Genomic DNA, 15,751 nt, shown 5'->3' with positions numbered 1-15,751 from the left:
TTCTGAATGACTGAAATACAAACCGGGGATCTTATGACCCAATTCCTCAACCTATGGACCTAGTTGTGCACAGGTTATATCGAGAGACATGCGAAACTTGCATTTTGGCAGCACCAAACGGGTGGCACGGCCCGCTTGCTCAACGTAACAACCTTACACTGGCAGTCAATATGGCGAGAAGCAGAGCGAGAGCAGCGTCACGGGCCGGGTTGCTAGTAGGCCTTGGAGTTGACGCTGCTCGGGGGAGAACAGGATCCAATTGTGTGAACTTATTTTGGTGGTGAACGAGAAGCTATCTCTTCTTTGATGGCTTGATCAATTTCTCACCGTCGTGTAAAACAATTAGGGGTATCAATTCTATTGGCGACCAGTCATGACTCATTCCGTTCCTCGCCATTTATGTCTTTCTCGCAGGTAATTTCAATGTTCCCAGTAGACTCACACTTTGTCTACTCCGCTGGCCGGGCTCGTCCCAATTCCCTCGTCAGAGACAGCTGTCCGCGGCCTGAGAGGGCTTCCCTTTCTCTCATCTTTCCTCTTCAACCAAGAAGCGCGACTCCCGCGACCCCGATCCCCCGGAAGGGGCGACGCTCTCGGCGACGGCGATGACTGGAAATCCGCAACGGCAGTACTCGACCTCATCTGCGCATCACGCGGGCTCCAGGGACTGGTCACGTCATGCGGTGCAGAGTTGCCCGGACTCGGCTGCGGGCTGGGGCTGTAGTACTGGTAATCCTCGCCGCGTTTCTTCATAGGACTCTCGTCGTATGGGTCCCACCCAACTCGGCGCCGCGCCTCTGCGCGGAGGGCCTGCCTGTAGTTCTCATCGCCGCCTGCGCCGGTGGAGGCGCTCTCCTCGAGGAAAAAATTGAGCAGTTCATCGGGAATAGAGAGGTGGGACTGTTGCTGGAATTGTTGCAGGGAGGTCAGGCGGAGAAGGAGCTCTAACAGTGACAGGGATGTCTTGATCGCGTTCACCCAAGGCGGGGACTGCTTGGTGCGAAGTTCGGTCCGAAACCCAGGCGAGGCGATATGCATGCTGGACACTGAGTTGGCGAGTTGGGAGGCTTCAACATCAAAGTCCGAGCGAGAAGAATCGGGGTCTTCGATCTCGGATTCAGAGTCGTCCGACTCGGATTCGGTGTAGACTTCGATGGCAATCCACTCGGGATCCAGAGAAGGTGGGAAGCGCCAGGGATCTCGCTCCCTCTGGTGAAAGTCATCGGCGAGATGCTGCTGTTGCTGTGTCGTGGCTTCTGTGGCCTCTTCATGTTCTTGGTCGACGAGATCGTCCCTTTCCATCATTCTTCTTGGAGGCACGGCATTCGGGTCCCGCTTCAGGAGTAACACCGGATGGTTGCTTTCTGCGTCTGAACCGATGTTGAGAACCTTGCTCGTGTCGGCGTAAAATATCTTGGAGATTTCGTGGATGGGAATCATCTCACGGATGCCCGCAAGTCTCACATCGTCAAATGGGCCTGGGGAAGGCTGATCTGCTTCAAAATCGTGGACGCGATCGTCGTCAAAATCCTCTATGATCATCATTTGGTATGCAAATTCATCTGCACGGGCATCGGCAGGTATGATATTACCAGTATCGGCACTTGAAATGGGAGTAGAAGATGAGATCTCCACAGACGGTATTGCATCCGACCCCGATCCCGTCCCTGTCACCACATCAAGCGGAACTCGCCGCAACTTGACCCTGGCCTTGTGAATGACCTCTTTCCAGGTCGTTTCTCGGATGTCCTCCTCGTCTTGTGGGCGGTCATGACCCGCAAAGAGCATGTAGACTGTGAGGGTGAATGTGGGACCGATTTGGACAGCATGTTGCGGGGACATTTGATACTCAGTGTCCCCAGCGGTGAGAAATGTACTAGCTTGCAACAGTCGGGAGGGGGACACTGTATGGGGTAGCGACGTAGACAGGCTTGCGCCGGAGGTAGTAATGGCGAGATTAATGAGAGGAACCGCATCTTCGATCCGTTCGATCAGCTTTTTGATGTCGCTTACAATGAGTTTCAACTCAAGTTCGCTCTGGGGGTCGGCCTGCCTGCCGGCTCTGTTCTTCCGATTTGCTTTCTCAGAGGCATCAGCAGCCCTGGCCAATCGTTGACCGAGAGACTGGATCTCCAGGCGCAGCTCTTTCGTCAACGCCACCGCCGACTCCAGTGAAGTGTTGCCCCGAGCTGCAATCAATTCTATCATATCAATTGCGGGGGAAACGATGCGAATCTTGTGCTGGAGACGTTGCTGGAGAGCGAAGAGTTCATCCCGCACATTGCTCTTGGGGGCGCTGTTGAGGAGTTTTGTAGACTGTCTGATCGCGTACGAAGCTGTCAAGGTGACTCCAGAGCGGATGGCATAATTCATTGCCTGTTGAGTCACCTTGGACAAGAAGATATCCATCTTGAAGGAGACGTGGATTCTACCTCAATGCCCTGTTCGGCATAGTTATCGCCTGAACATTTCGCTGCTGCTGTTGCTGCTGCTCCGCAAAGGGCCCAATACACGCAAAATCTCGGACGGGTGGAGAGTGCCGCGTGAAGTGAATGTGATACATGTACATTCTTTTCCCGCAGCAGCCTCATCATCCCAGTTGGCTGTGGCTGATATGCCGTGAACAACACGCAAACAGAAATACGCGGTCATTCGACGTCATTCGAAAGTCCTGCCAAGCAGAGTTCCCAATCAGGCTTAGCCCCTGCGCCACTCCAGTTCTGGCAGTTTTGGCGGGTGGAAAGTGGCCGTCAAATATCAAAAGAATCACAGACCCCTCCACCGCATGACTGCTCCGTAGACGCCCAACGCAGCTGCGCTCCCACCTCTCGACTCCCAGCCTGCAGTCATTGACACGCCTCTTTTGTTCCGCTCCCCAGACAGATCCTCCCCTCAGTTCGAGCCTCGATCCTTGCAATGTCGGGCAATTACGATTCCTGGGAAGACGCTGCGGCACAGGATGAAGACCTTTCAAAGCAGACACAAAACCTGAATTTGAATGCCAACACTTTCAGGCCCGGAGCCTCTTCTTTTCAGCCTGGTGCTTCCTCCTTCCAACCCGGCCAGCCTTTCCCGCAGAATGGCTACCAGAATTATGGTTACGGCCAACAGCAGGGCTACAACCAGTACCCTCAGTATGGCCAAGGCCAAGGCTACGGTCAATATCCCCAGTATCAGCAGCAGCAGCAGCAGCAGCAACAACAACAGCCAAATCTGGGCTACAATCAAGGCTACAGCAGTGGCCAATTCGCCGCTTATAATCAGACGCCTGGAGGCTTTCAACCACGACAAGGGGCCCCTATAAGCATTGCCAAAAAATCAGACCCCCAACCATCAGCAGCGCCCGCACCGAAATCCACAACTCAACCAGCGCCGGCTCCCGCTGCTACCTCTGCTGCCACCCCCTCGGCACCCAAAGCACAGCCAGCCGCGGCACCCCCCAAGGCTAAAGTCTTGTCCATTGGTATCCCCACATCGACATCATCGCCCAAGAAACCTGCCTCTCCCACGACCAAAGAACCATCAAAGGCTGAAGCAAAGGCAGAAGCAGGATCCAAGGTTATTGCAGCAAAGGCCGTCGAGAAGACTGGTGAAAAGGTGACGGGGAAAACCTCTCCAGCACCTTCCTCCGGCAAATCATCCCCTACGCCGGCTGAGTCCAAGAAGATACGAACAGCAGAAGAAGTTGCTCAAGAACAGACGGCCGACGTTGAAGCGTCAGTTCTAGAGGAAATGTACGGGAAAGAACATGTCAACATCATTTTCATCGGGCATGTCGACGCTGGAAAATCGACGTTGGGTGGCCAGGTGCTCATCCAGACTGGTATGGTGGACGACCGTACCTTGGACAAGTACAAGCGGGACGCAAAAGATGCCGGTCGAGAAACCTGGTATATCTCCTGGGTGTTGGATTTGAACAAAGAAGAACGAGCAAAGGGAAAGACTGTGGAAGTTGGGCGAGGCTTCTTCGAAACCGAAAGGCGGCGATACACCATTCTCGATGCCCCTGGCCATAAGACATACGTGCCGAACATGTTGAGTGGTGCGGCACAGGCAGATGTGGCAATCCTGGTCATTTCCGCCAGAAAGGGTGAATTTGAAACCGGATTCGAAAAGGGCGGGCAGACACAAGAGCACGCCATGCTGATCAAGACAACAGGCGCCAAAGAACTGGTTGTGGCGGTCAACAAAATGGACGATGTCACAGTCAACTGGTCGAAGGAAAGGTACGACGAAATCGTGGGCAAGTTGAAACCGTATCTCAAGAAAAGAATCGGCCTAGACTCGACCTTCATGCCCATCTCGGCGCAGACAGGTGTCGGCGTCAAGGACCGAATCCCCGCTACAGTTGCCAATTGGTACAATGGCCCGTCGTTGCTTGAATACCTAGACAACCTCCCGCAAATCCAACGAAACGTCAATGCTCCGTTCATGATGCCGGTGGGTGCCAAATACCGAGATATGGGCACCATGATCGAAGGGCGAATCGAGGCTGGCGTGGTCCAAAAGAACTCGAATTACATTATGATGCCAAACAGAGAGGAAGTCGCCATTGCGGCACTCTATGGTGAGACCGAGGAAGAGATCCCGTATGCGATGACCGGCGAGCAAGTGCGCATGCGTCTGCGAGGCATCGAAGAAGAAGATATCATGCCAGGGTTTGTGTTGTGTTCGCCGAAACGTCTTGTGCACTGTGTCAACGAGTTCGAAGCACAAATCAGCATTGTTGACCTCAAGTCTATTCTGTCGGCCGGCTTCAACTGCGTCATCCACGTCCACGCCGCAACGGAAGAAGTCACCTTCGCGTCGCTCTTGCATAAGCTTGAACCCAAGACCGGGCGCAAGAGCAAAAAGCCTCCGCCATTTGCGGCCAAGGGTCAGAACATCATCGCCCGGCTCCAGGTGACGAGTGGCGGAGGTAAGATTTGCGTCGAGCGGTTCGAAGATCATCCCCAGCTTGGCCGATTCACGCTTCGAGACCAAGGCCAGACAATCGCCGTCGGCAAGATCACCAAGTTGATCCTAGATGAGTAAATCCAGCTTCATTGCATTACGGTTGGTTTCTGTTACAAGAACCCTTGGGTCGGCATTGGGAATTGAGCGAAGCACGACCATAAAAGAACAAGGGGGGACACGACCATTATGAATACGCGACGGCGACGGCATTGAGTGGCAGGCATGACCATCTGGCTGACTGGCAAGACAAATCAACCCAGGACATGTGCAACCAGAAAAGAGAGATAGACGGTGGCATCACGTACACGGACACGGACAAGTTGGAGGCTTGGAGACGGGTGGATGATGGCTTGTCAAATGGTATATAGGTGGCAATGAATGAACGGCATTGACACGCTCTCTCACATCTTTTGACCTTTTGACCTTTTCACCTTGTCAGCTCTCGAACCACGGACGATGGATCAACTTTTACTGATTGATTGAACGTGGTTGACCTGCGGCATGGAATACGCACATTTGCTGCCGTCACGTTCAAGTTAGACAAGCCACACTTAGAGAACACAACGCAATAATCCGTGTAGTAGACTGGGCTGGGATGGGATGGAATGCGACCCAGACCATCTATGTATCTATCTACGGATCTATCGCCCTGGAGAACGACAAAGACATAGTGTAGATAGATGAGGAAGAAAAGTAGACCGAGCAGCAGAAGCTCGGATTCCTTGAATTTTTTAAAAAGGGCTAGCTAGGTAAAGTTACATATACAAGACCACATTTCCGGGTCCGACAATGCAATGCGATGCGATGGTGCCAGTTGTCCGCTGCTAGCTGCAAGTACAGGTACAGTAAGTAGTATTCTTGGCTCGTCTTGTCCAGTAGTAGTGCCAGTGGCCGTGGCAGTGGCCAAAATCAGCCCGTAGCACGTCCCTTGGCCCATGTCGACTGCAAGACTTGTCAGATCGAGGTACGATTGGCATGCTGGCCCTGGCCATGGCCATGGTAGACGGACGGTCGGTGCGGCAGGGCACCTCGCGACCTCGCCAGGGTAGGCCGGCCTTGAGGCACTGAACCATACAAGCAAACCGCAAACCCCTCTCCCTGCCTCCCTCCCTCCTCCTCCCTTATGCGAGATGGCGTGGTCGTCAAAGTCGCCAGTGCTGACGATTGCATCACGCGGGCTGTCGTACCGAGCGCAGTAGAATTCAATCACCAACCAGGCAACCGTGCTCATCGAAACGAAACCGATGCGAGGTCGTCGTAGGTGGGTTCTGGCATTCCCCTACCCCCCGGACGTTCGCCAAGTTAAGGTTGGTGCTGGAGCACCGTAGCGGGCCAGGCGTTTCTCGTCCTCGTCCTCGTCGCGCCGTCAGTGGACATATCCTTTCCCACCGCACCGACAACGGCCAAAAAACCTCCCCACCCTCACCACGCATTGACGTCGAAGCTTGCCTATGATGATGATTGATAGTCAGTGAACCATTCCTTCAAGCACCGGCGTTGACAACCAATCTTGGCTGGGGGTGTACACATACCTCGTCGAAATAAGTAGTCACGACAGTCCGATCGGCAAACTTCCTCCCGGCTAAAGCTTGCAACGCCTTCTTCGCAGACTCGGCATCCTCGTATTTCAGGAAGATCTTGCCCACGCCCGCGGATTGTCGACTGCCGCCCGAGGGGCGCGGGATCTTCATTGCCAAAATCTTGCCGTATTTCGAGCATTCTTCCATGACGTCTTCGCAGATTTCTAACCACACACACATGACCGGTTAGTACAGACTCGAGCCACTCAGCGCGAAGGAAAAGGGGGCAGAGGTCTGTGTTTGAAACCAGCCCCAGCAGAACGGTGTCTCACCTTCATAATCATCATTGTCAATGAGATCCTCGGGAGTTACCATGTTCAACAACTGTAGAACCCGGGTCTCCTCAAGACCGTCGGAGGTGGTACCGGCAAACATGGACATGGCGTTGATGCCCATGTCCAGGCCAGCGGCCTGTTGGTAGCCGATACTGGCTCGGGTCACTTTGATCGGATTGCCGGCTAGATCCATGCCGTTCAATCCTTCGATGGCAACCGGGGTGGCTGCTGGATCGGCGTACTCGCAGAAGGCAATGCCCTGCAAAAGTTGGTTAGTAGTGTCCAAGTCGATCAACAGTTAAAACTTACCCTTGACTCCTGAGTATCGGGCTCCCGAGCTAGAACAAACGCCTTCAACTCTCCAAATGCCTTCAGCAGTTCGATGACCTGGTCGTCGGTCAAAAACGGAGGAAGATTGGTGACGGCCAGTTTATTTGCAGTGTCGGGGACTTCCGATGAGATTTCTCCCTCCGTGTAGGCGTCGTCATCGGCGGATGGAACAATGTAATCCTTCGGCCTGCGGATTTCCAACCCCTTGGGCGCGGCGGTTCCGTTTCCATTGCCATTCAGCTCGCTATGGTGTTCCTCCATCGTGATGCCGTCCAGGGCCACGGCAAGTGTCGCGTCAGACGCGTTCTTGAACTCGACTAAAGCGAAACTTCGGTCCTCGGCAATATTGGCTTGGGCGCAAGGGTCGCTGCTCTTGGTCACGTTGAGGCCGTTGAGCTGCAGGTTGAAGAATTGCACGAGACCGTCCTCGGTAACAGATGCAGGCAGGTTGTAGACGAACAGCCGCTTCGACTGTCGCGCGTTGGATGGTTTGAGCGCCGTGTTATTAGCACCGCTCGACGGGAGATTCATAAACGCCTGTAGTCGAGTCGGGTCCATCTGCTGTTGACGAGGCGCCCCCGGCAGCGGGAACATGCCCGACATCTTGGCCTGTTCCGCCGTGACATTCTCATAGCCCGGCGGCTTGATGTCCCATTGTGTCAATCTTCTCTTGCGCTCCAGGATGGACACGACATCGGTGAGGTCGGGGGTGGGTTCGCGCTTCTTGGGAGGGGGACTGTTCCTGTGGCCGCGCGCTTGGGCGGCGAATTCATCGCGGTCCTCTCGTCCGCCCCGGTCGCGGCCACCACCACCGCCGCCGCCGCCTCCTCTTCTGTCGTCAAAGAGATCGCGATCCCTCCGCGGCGGCCGGTCGTCATCACGACGTCTCGGCCCTCGTTCTCTGTCCCAGTCGCCACGATCCTCTCGTCTAGAGCCATATCTGTCTTCTCGCTCCCGCGCTCGATAGTCTCGACTTGAGGAATATGTGTCGCCCTCGTAGTCACGTCGCGCTGGTCGATGGTGCGGGGATCTCGACCGTCTCCGGTCGCCTCGATCTCGGTTTCGGTCACGGTCTCCACGGTCTCCACGGTCTCTGCGGTCGTCGCGATCATACCTCGAACCCTGAGGCTTGTCAGTACGTTGTTCAGATCGATTCGCGGTGGCCACGCGTACATGGTGGTCTCTGGGTCGCCCCGACTCTGTACAAGGTCAGCTAGAGGTCGAGGAGAAGCGCAGGAGTTCACGGCGGGCCTACCTCTCGAAGAATAATTGTCCCCGTTCATGGTGACTGCGCAAGATCGGAATCTTGCAATGTGCTTGTGCTTGGGCGCAGGCACGCAATACTGGCAGGCTGCTAGTTCTTGTTCTCAGTTCCCGCGACAACCAGTGACGGTGCGGAGGTGACGGTGCGGAATGCGATGCAGTGATGGACGAATGGTGGCGTAGGAGACAAACGGGCGGATGGGTGAAGCTGTAGGGAGGCGGGATGGACTGAACGATTTATTGCTATGAGACTGTTTAACAACCTTGCTCTGCTCGACCACTTTTGGTTCTGGCTCAAGACACAATTTTTGGCGTTGGCGCCGCCGCCGGTGATTGGCTCAGGCCGCCGCGCCCGAGTCCACGTCGAGTGTCTACATACTTAACAAATTAATAGTATTATCCAGAGTCAGTAACCAGCATCCAGCATCCATCATTAATTAGCATCTGCGGAGTACTCTGTATAGAGTATGCAGTATGATGTCCTCTCAATGTCAACCTTCCCTCAGCGAACAATGTCCTCTGCGGTGCTCCAAGGATGAAAGTGATTGCCTCCTCCTGCTAGGTGGACAACTACTGCATACCCTGTCCAGTCACCACTTATTAACTGCATTGCCGGATGCCTTTACATCGCTCAAGAAAGAACGAAGAACAAAGAAAAAACAAAAAACAAAAGGCATAGTTAGAGGATGAAATGTTGGTCTGTCCCAGCCAGCAGCACACAACCCAAAGCATCTCACCACCCACGGGATCGATCCGCACAAATCGGTGAGCTGGTCAAGGACATATACCATCTAACTGGATGTGCAGATTTCAGATATCTCACACGCGCATCTCGTCGACGGTTCGGATAAATTCATGGTAGAACCTGACCATTTCCATAAGACCCTTGACCGGCATCCTTTCGTCGACCGTGTGCATACGAGTCCCCCGCGGGTCATGACTGGCACGCCACGGCGACATGCGATAGATCTGCGGCGACAGATTCCAATAGTATCTCGTGTCGGTGTTGCCTGGATTTTCTTCAGCTTGCTGCGGCCCAAGACCAAGACCGGGCGGGAATCCCATGACCATGAGACAAACTAACCACTGAGCAGTTCTGGGGCGACGACCACGTTGTCCCCAAACACACCTTTAATGGTGCTGGCGAGCCATCGGAACCTAGGGTCTTCCCACTCTGAAACCGGCGATGATTCAAGCTCGTACTGAGCAGTCAGGGTCAGGGTTCCACCCTCAGTGACAGCGCTGGACCGGCAGGGAATGTTCTTGGCCTGTCTCCGTTCACCAAAGGCGTCGAGGTTGAAATTCCACTTCTCCGCCCAAGGAGCAAGCAACTGGATGTAGTGGTCCTTCACGTCTTGAACCGAGTCCTGGATGGCAATGCGATGGTTGACGAGAGCAGTCACGTTTTCGGGAAGCGAATTGACTGCAGTGGAGATACGGTCAGGTCAGCCTGGCATCAACCACGACACTTGAGAAGGTTGGCCGCCCTTGACCCTTACCTTTGTCCCCGCCCTGGATCATATCCACCGCTGTGGATGTTCTGACCATAGCACGTCGTTCGCGATCCGCATCCATGTACTCGAGGAGCTTCTTGGAAGAATGGGTTTCCAGTATGGCGTCGCGCAAGTCGTCAGGCATGTTCTTGGACAAGAGTGCCGCTTGGCGAAGAAAGGTCAAGGTTGGGTTTTGCCGGATCAGCTGCGACTTGAAGGGGTTGCCCTCGATGCGTGCAATGACTTGGGCTAAGAAGCCAACTACGGCACGGTCAGCAGCTTTCTCGCAGCCCATGTCGAAGGCGGGCACGGACTGGCAGTATGATCGGGCGGCGTAGAAGAATGCCCTCCAGGGACGGTGACGGTGACGGCGACATCGACGTAGCCCTTTTCCGCCGTCGCCGGCAAGGCAAATTCTGTGCCATAGCGCTGTTCGATGCCCGCGATGCCTTCGTCAAACTAGAACTCGGTCAGCGCCCGAGCTTCTCTCGGCCCTGGCCTTGGCCCTTGCAATGACCGACGTACAATCACTTCCACGCCGTTCTGTCCATATCTCTTGATCAACCTCTCTGCGAGGCACCTCGCGCCGTAGCTTTGATCGGCGCCACCTTCCTCGTCGAAGCCGACCGCGATGACCAGCGTCCGATCGGGCTTGAAGTCGCAGTCCAGCAAACACTCGACGGCTGTCAGCATGGCGATCAGATTGGATTTGTCGTCCTCGGAGCCACGACCCCAGATGAACTCTCCGTCGTAATGGCCGGAAAAGGGGGGATACGTCCACTCGTTGGAGTTTGCTTTTCCGGCCGGTACTACCTATGCGAGGAAGGTCAGCACGGATCTCAGATGGAGGCGGCAGAAAGGCAAGGCCTGGCAAACACATATGGAGTCCAGAACCATTACTCAGTCTGGAATAAGCCAGTCTGCGCAATGCAATCCAATACACCTACATCGGAGTGTGCCATGAACAGCAGAGGCTTCAACTCTCTCTCCGACCCATGCCAGGAATATAACAAGCCATGCTCGTTGACGGTCTCGACGACGAGTGCTCGATATCTGGGAGCAGTTTGTTTAGCAGACAGCTCAACCGACCGATGGGGCGGGCGCAAACCCTCACAGCTTGGGAAACGTCTCCTTCAAGTAGGCGGAAAACTCATAGAAAATCTCCCATCGCGCATCTTGGCCCACAGGGCCCATGCCGTCGTAGGTGACGGTCGGGATCTGCACCGCCCCTGCTAAACGCCGGGCCACGCCATGCTGGAAGTCTGCTGACTGGAAGAGAGTGTCGACATTCCTCTTGCTGATGTCCGCCCGCCGCCGGGGGTGCATCATCGGCGGCTGATGAAAACGCCGGTTCAAGACCATGGTCCCGGACGATGGTCGCGCGCCGTAGCCTCAGGCACCTGTCCGCAACGCAGTCTGTCTCAAGGGCAAATTGAGTCCTTGGGCTCAGGCCTGGGCTCAGGCTTGGGCCTTGCTTGTGCCTTGGGCGCCGCGGACGCGGACTTGGACTCGGACGCGGGGTTATATATATATATATAATATATAAAGGGCTGTGTGTCTCGTCTTTGATCTTGACAGATCCCGCAAGGCTGGCTGCTGGCTGTGGCTAGGACAGGTACAGGTGGAAAAGACAACCCCTACTACCTAGGTAGGTACTTACTGCCACAAGGTTCTCTCGCAGACGCAGCTCGAGTCTCGAGTCAATAAGCTACCCAGGGGAAGTTTGGTCGACGCGCCCGTGCTCGGTCGACCTCCAGCAAGCATTCTCTTCGCCTGCCAATGTGCAGTGTGGGTTGACTCCTAATAAGCCTGGCACGGCCACTGGTCTTGCCACCGCAATGGTGGAGAAGTCGACTTCGAATTCGAGAATAATATCGGCCGATCCGACGCGGAAACGGGCATTTCAAGGTAGTAATGCCGCGAGAGTGAGGGTGTGGGTGTGGCTGTCGCGGACCTTATGCTCGATCGAGTGCTCTTATCCATCGAGTCTGCATCCAATGCTAAGGAGTTGCCCAGTTCTCTCTTGATGCGCCCAATGAAGCAGCTGGCCGCCCCGTGTCACTGGCTTACCACTCACCACGCTGCTGGGACGTACGATACCCACTTCGTGGTGGACAGGAAAGAGGCAAGACCGCAAGACGCAGGACGTCCAGCTTCTCTCTACCGAATGCCCCGTTGCGGCATAGCCTTGTCCTTTGGCCTCGAAGGTTGGGGCTGTGTGATTGGATGGCTCTAGGGCTCGGCTTCTCTGCTGCTTCGGATGTATACTTGGTATACTTGGTATATATAATTATAATTAACTAATACGTCAACAGAGTAATTATGTGTACTCCGTGGTGTTGTTTTCATTTTCATCATGGTTGCATTATCATTGAGCCCGTATATCAATAAACCATGCCTGCCAATCTCCGCCCTGCTCGTGTTTGCAGCAATCGTCCCCTCCCTTGACAGCATACCCCCAACCCAGCATTTACCGTTGAAAGGTCATTGTAGTCGCACGCAGGCCGTCGGCTCTGCTCAACTCTCCAGGCCTCTGTGAAAGGAAGCCAAGTCACCCTACCACACCTTCAAGACAGCTTCACTTCGTCGGTGACGTCCTATTGAGCCTCGAAAGCTTTCCCCGGAATATAGGGCCCTCCGACAGCAGAAATGATTGCTCACTTACCCTCCTTACCCTAGTGCTTGGACGCGGTTCACCATTCGGACATACAATACTAGCGTTGTTGGCGAACGGAGAGATGCCGCAAGGCATTTCGCAGAAAACTAGGTTTCCTAGCACTGCCAATCGAACCCAGAGACCATTGACGCCTTATCTACGAAGGTGTTGCGACCATAACAGAAATCCCCGCTCTCCTGGCCAGTTGTTGCAGTCGTCACCGCTTCGCGCAATTGGTCAAGGCCGCACATGCCGGGCTCCCAGCTCCCAGCTCCCGGAGATGACTGCCAACTCCTAATCCTAAGTGGAGCATCCCTCTGCAGCATCGGTGCTGGGCCGCGAGAGGGCCACATGTGCCCTGTCTCCCAAGCTGTACCAAAACATAACTGGCGTTCTGGTCCTTGTGTTCGGTCACAGAGTGGTGTCGGGAGCCACGGCCAGTCGTGTAAGAACCGACCTAGATGTGCTCGACGCTAGCTGCCAACGAAGCCATACTTTGCTCGACCATCGTTGTGTTTCAACGGTCGAGGCGACGATACCGTGTTCGGCAAGGAGAAGATGACCAAATGTATATGCGAGGCCGGACCCGTACCCAACTCTTGACCCAATCCACAGTCAACTTGTCTCAAACTGCAAGGATTGTCTTTCCGTTAGCGCTATAGTGGCGCGCCAACGCAAGCCAATCTGGATTCTTAGACGACCAAAGATCCTTCAAAAAGTGAAGAACCTCCAAGTAGTGCTTGAAGCCCATATATCGGGCAATGTCTTCGTACATGTCGGCTATGAACATTTCTCTTTGTCGAATGCCTTGGCATTCGGTTCCAGCGATGAACGCCGGCCACGGCAAGTTCTGCCTGCAACTGGCATGATCTTCAAGCTGACTCAACCGCTCGAATAATGCTGTGGCGGAAGCACTGACACAAGAGTCATCGACATGACCTTGGAAGAGGCATCTGTAAGTATAGAGCAGAGCGGCATGATGATATATGTCGACGATCCGGATGAAATCCCGCCGCTTGGCATCCCAAATTAATTCCAGCAAGCCGGCGGCCATCAGAGTTGACCCTCGAGCCAATTCGAACCGAGACCTGACATCGGCAGGCGATAAGGAAGGGACGCTCGAGCCCGCAGCTGACCCCTTTTCACAATGCTGGCGGCATGTCCCCGTGATATGCTGCAAAAGGAACAGATACTCCGAGAATATATGATCGGAATGGTCGGGAGCGGGCAGAATCGCTCCCCCAAAGCTCATCGGTTCAAAGGCGGTGGTGGAGGCCAGTATGTCGTAAATCGATAACTGGTTCCTGAGAAAATTAAACAGGTCGTTGTTCTCATGCTTTGTGGTAGCAAGAGCATTCACCAATGTGCGGGCGGCCTGCCGATGAGAGTCCGCCGCTATTGCCCCTAATTCTGACTCTGCCATCTCATAATTGGCAAGCGTTAGCATCGAGGCGAGCATCCAGACGGCCGTGTCGACATCTATTTCGCTTCCCAGGTCGAACCCAGCAGCAAGACGACCTGTGACCTGACGGATTTGGCTTGATATCATGCTGACCGCTGCATCACGGGCGCGAGCGGAGAAGTTCGACTCGACGTTGGTGGTGACTGCAAGATGCTGTGCAGAGATGGCAAGGATTGCGAGGAGTAGCACTGGCTGACGGTTGGCGAGTGGGAGAACCAAGCGGCGGTACTCATTCTTGTCAGAGTCTATCCAGACCATGAGGCCGGCAATATTCTTGTCGTAATGCTCCAGCAGTCGAGACCTGGTGGCCGGGTCTGGAAAATCGGGAAACGACTTCTCTAGAGGATCGATGATGGAGGTCGACGGGGGAGGGGCGCTTTCAGTCTTCGGGGATTTGGCGGCCTTGGACGAGGCACTCGCTTTTACCGGCTTGTCGATATACGGCGTCGTGCGACCTTTGAGATGGCCACGAACAGCTATTCCATTGGCCCACCTCAATCGAGGGCCATAACCAGGACAGGTGAGGCCTTTCTTCGAACATTTGGCGCACTTTGGGAGAGTGCGGTCGCAGCGAATCCTCCGGCGTACACAAGTAGGACAGTCTTCTAGATGGTCAGCCTGATGATTAATAATGTGGGCTGCGCGATTGCACCTTGTGTCCCGATAGCGGGTGAGGCCTGGGGAGACGCCTTCACCTCAACACCGAGCTGAGATGGAGCCGCGGGAGCCGCCATAGTGGCTGCTATTGCACGAGGCCGATCGTCATATTGAGATGGATGCCGGACCCATGAGACTGACGATATCCGGGGCGGACGACAAGCGCATGAAGTGGCAACGGAGACTACGGAGAGAGGAGCAGCGGCTTATCACCCAAGCGTATGGAACTCCGTTAGTAGGCAGTAGTAGGCAGTAGTAGTAGGCAGGAGTAGGCAGGAGTAAGCAGCGCACGCCACAGAGTGAAACCGCTGCACGTGACCTTCCACGAAGAGGGGTGTTGAGGTCACAAGCCTGAGTGACGCTGTCGAAGTTCCGGAAAATGCAGACGAGCGTCAACACCTGTGACAGAGCCACGGCCCTCAAAAGCAAGAGCCCCTCGTCCCCTAGAGATGATAAACTCTTACAGACTACAGAGTACGTGCCGATTGGCAAGGTCCTCCCTCCTCCCTCCTCCCTCCTCCAACACCTACTGCCTCCGGTGTTCCACCCTCAGAAAACCGGGCAGTGCAGGGAGCAACATCCCCCGAAAGATCCGATCCCTGAGATTTATACACTAACTAGTACGACGAATGTACGGATGCACTTCTTCCGTCCTCAAAGGGTGTTGCTGGCATTAGTGATTACATAGGACAGGGGGAAATCAAAAAGAGCCGGAACCCTGGGGCATTTTGCAGAGGCATGTGCAAACCGCAGGACAACTATGACAGAAATGGCCACAGGGAAGAGACGACGGGTGATGCCGCTGGGGCTACAGACGCCCCCTGCTGCAAGCTCAGACAACAAGCAGACCACCGGCACTCAACCGGCTGCACATCAGAGCAACAACCAGCACCTGATTCGTCCCACCCTCTTCCCCCGCAGTGTGCTGGAGGCCGATAACATGAATATGTCCGGCCGCTGCTCTCCCACCCCAATCAAGTCTACCTCATCCTGTCCCTAATGTTGGGAGCCCGGATTCGAACGTGGCCAACAGTGGAGTGCCAACAAGCCGCGGTTAAGCCCGGTATGCTAATCCCTCT

At 54.8% G+C, this 15,751-nt stretch overlaps 5 protein-coding genes across 5 annotated transcripts; 1 reads left to right on the top strand and 4 right to left on the bottom strand.

Moving 5' to 3' along the window:
- Positions 1-438: 438 nt before the first annotated feature.
- Positions 439-2,409, bottom strand: A1O3_02280 (uncharacterized protein; the record flags this gene model as incomplete). The annotated part of the gene is made up of 1 exon (XM_007732421.1): positions 439-2,409. The coding sequence occupies one exon, from the start codon at positions 2,407-2,409 to the stop codon at positions 439-441; it is 1,971 nt and encodes a 656-aa protein (XP_007730611.1).
- A 507-nt stretch (positions 2,410-2,916) lies between these two features.
- On the top strand, positions 2,917-5,034 carry A1O3_02279 (uncharacterized protein; the record flags this gene model as incomplete). The annotated part of the gene is made up of 1 exon (XM_007732420.1): positions 2,917-5,034. One exon carries the CDS (start codon positions 2,917-2,919, stop codon positions 5,032-5,034), a length of 2,118 nt encoding a protein of 705 aa, XP_007730610.1.
- Positions 5,035-6,440: 1,406 nt separating this feature from the next.
- A1O3_02278 (uncharacterized protein) lies at positions 6,441-8,424 on the bottom strand (the record flags this gene model as incomplete). The annotated part of the gene is made up of 5 exons (XM_007732419.1): positions 6,441-6,700; positions 6,809-7,070; positions 7,121-8,263; positions 8,315-8,340; positions 8,397-8,424. 5 exons carry the CDS (start codon positions 8,422-8,424, stop codon positions 6,441-6,443), a joined length of 1,719 nt encoding a protein of 572 aa, XP_007730609.1.
- Positions 8,425-9,223: 799 nt separating this feature from the next.
- On the bottom strand, positions 9,224-11,259 carry A1O3_02277 (uncharacterized protein; the record flags this gene model as incomplete). The annotated part of the gene is made up of 7 exons (XM_007732418.1): positions 9,224-9,414; positions 9,489-9,827; positions 9,904-10,158; positions 10,212-10,356; positions 10,423-10,710; positions 10,845-10,950; positions 11,012-11,259. The coding sequence occupies 7 exons, from the start codon at positions 11,257-11,259 to the stop codon at positions 9,224-9,226; spliced, it is 1,572 nt and encodes a 523-aa protein (XP_007730608.1).
- Positions 11,260-13,178: 1,919 nt separating this feature from the next.
- A1O3_02276 (uncharacterized protein) lies at positions 13,179-14,749 on the bottom strand (the record flags this gene model as incomplete). The annotated part of the gene is made up of 2 exons (XM_007732417.1): positions 13,179-14,620; positions 14,668-14,749. The coding sequence occupies 2 exons, from the start codon at positions 14,747-14,749 to the stop codon at positions 13,179-13,181; spliced, it is 1,524 nt and encodes a 507-aa protein (XP_007730607.1).
- Between the last annotated feature and the right edge of the window lie 1,002 nt (positions 14,750-15,751).

Source organism: Capronia epimyces (genome assembly GCF_000585565.1).
Source record: "Capronia epimyces CBS 606.96 chromosome Unknown aczIQ-supercont1.2, whole genome shotgun sequence".
Taxonomy (NCBI): domain Eukaryota; kingdom Fungi; phylum Ascomycota; class Eurotiomycetes; order Chaetothyriales; family Herpotrichiellaceae; genus Capronia; species Capronia epimyces.
This window is presented reverse-complemented; position numbering and strand designations above follow the sequence as displayed.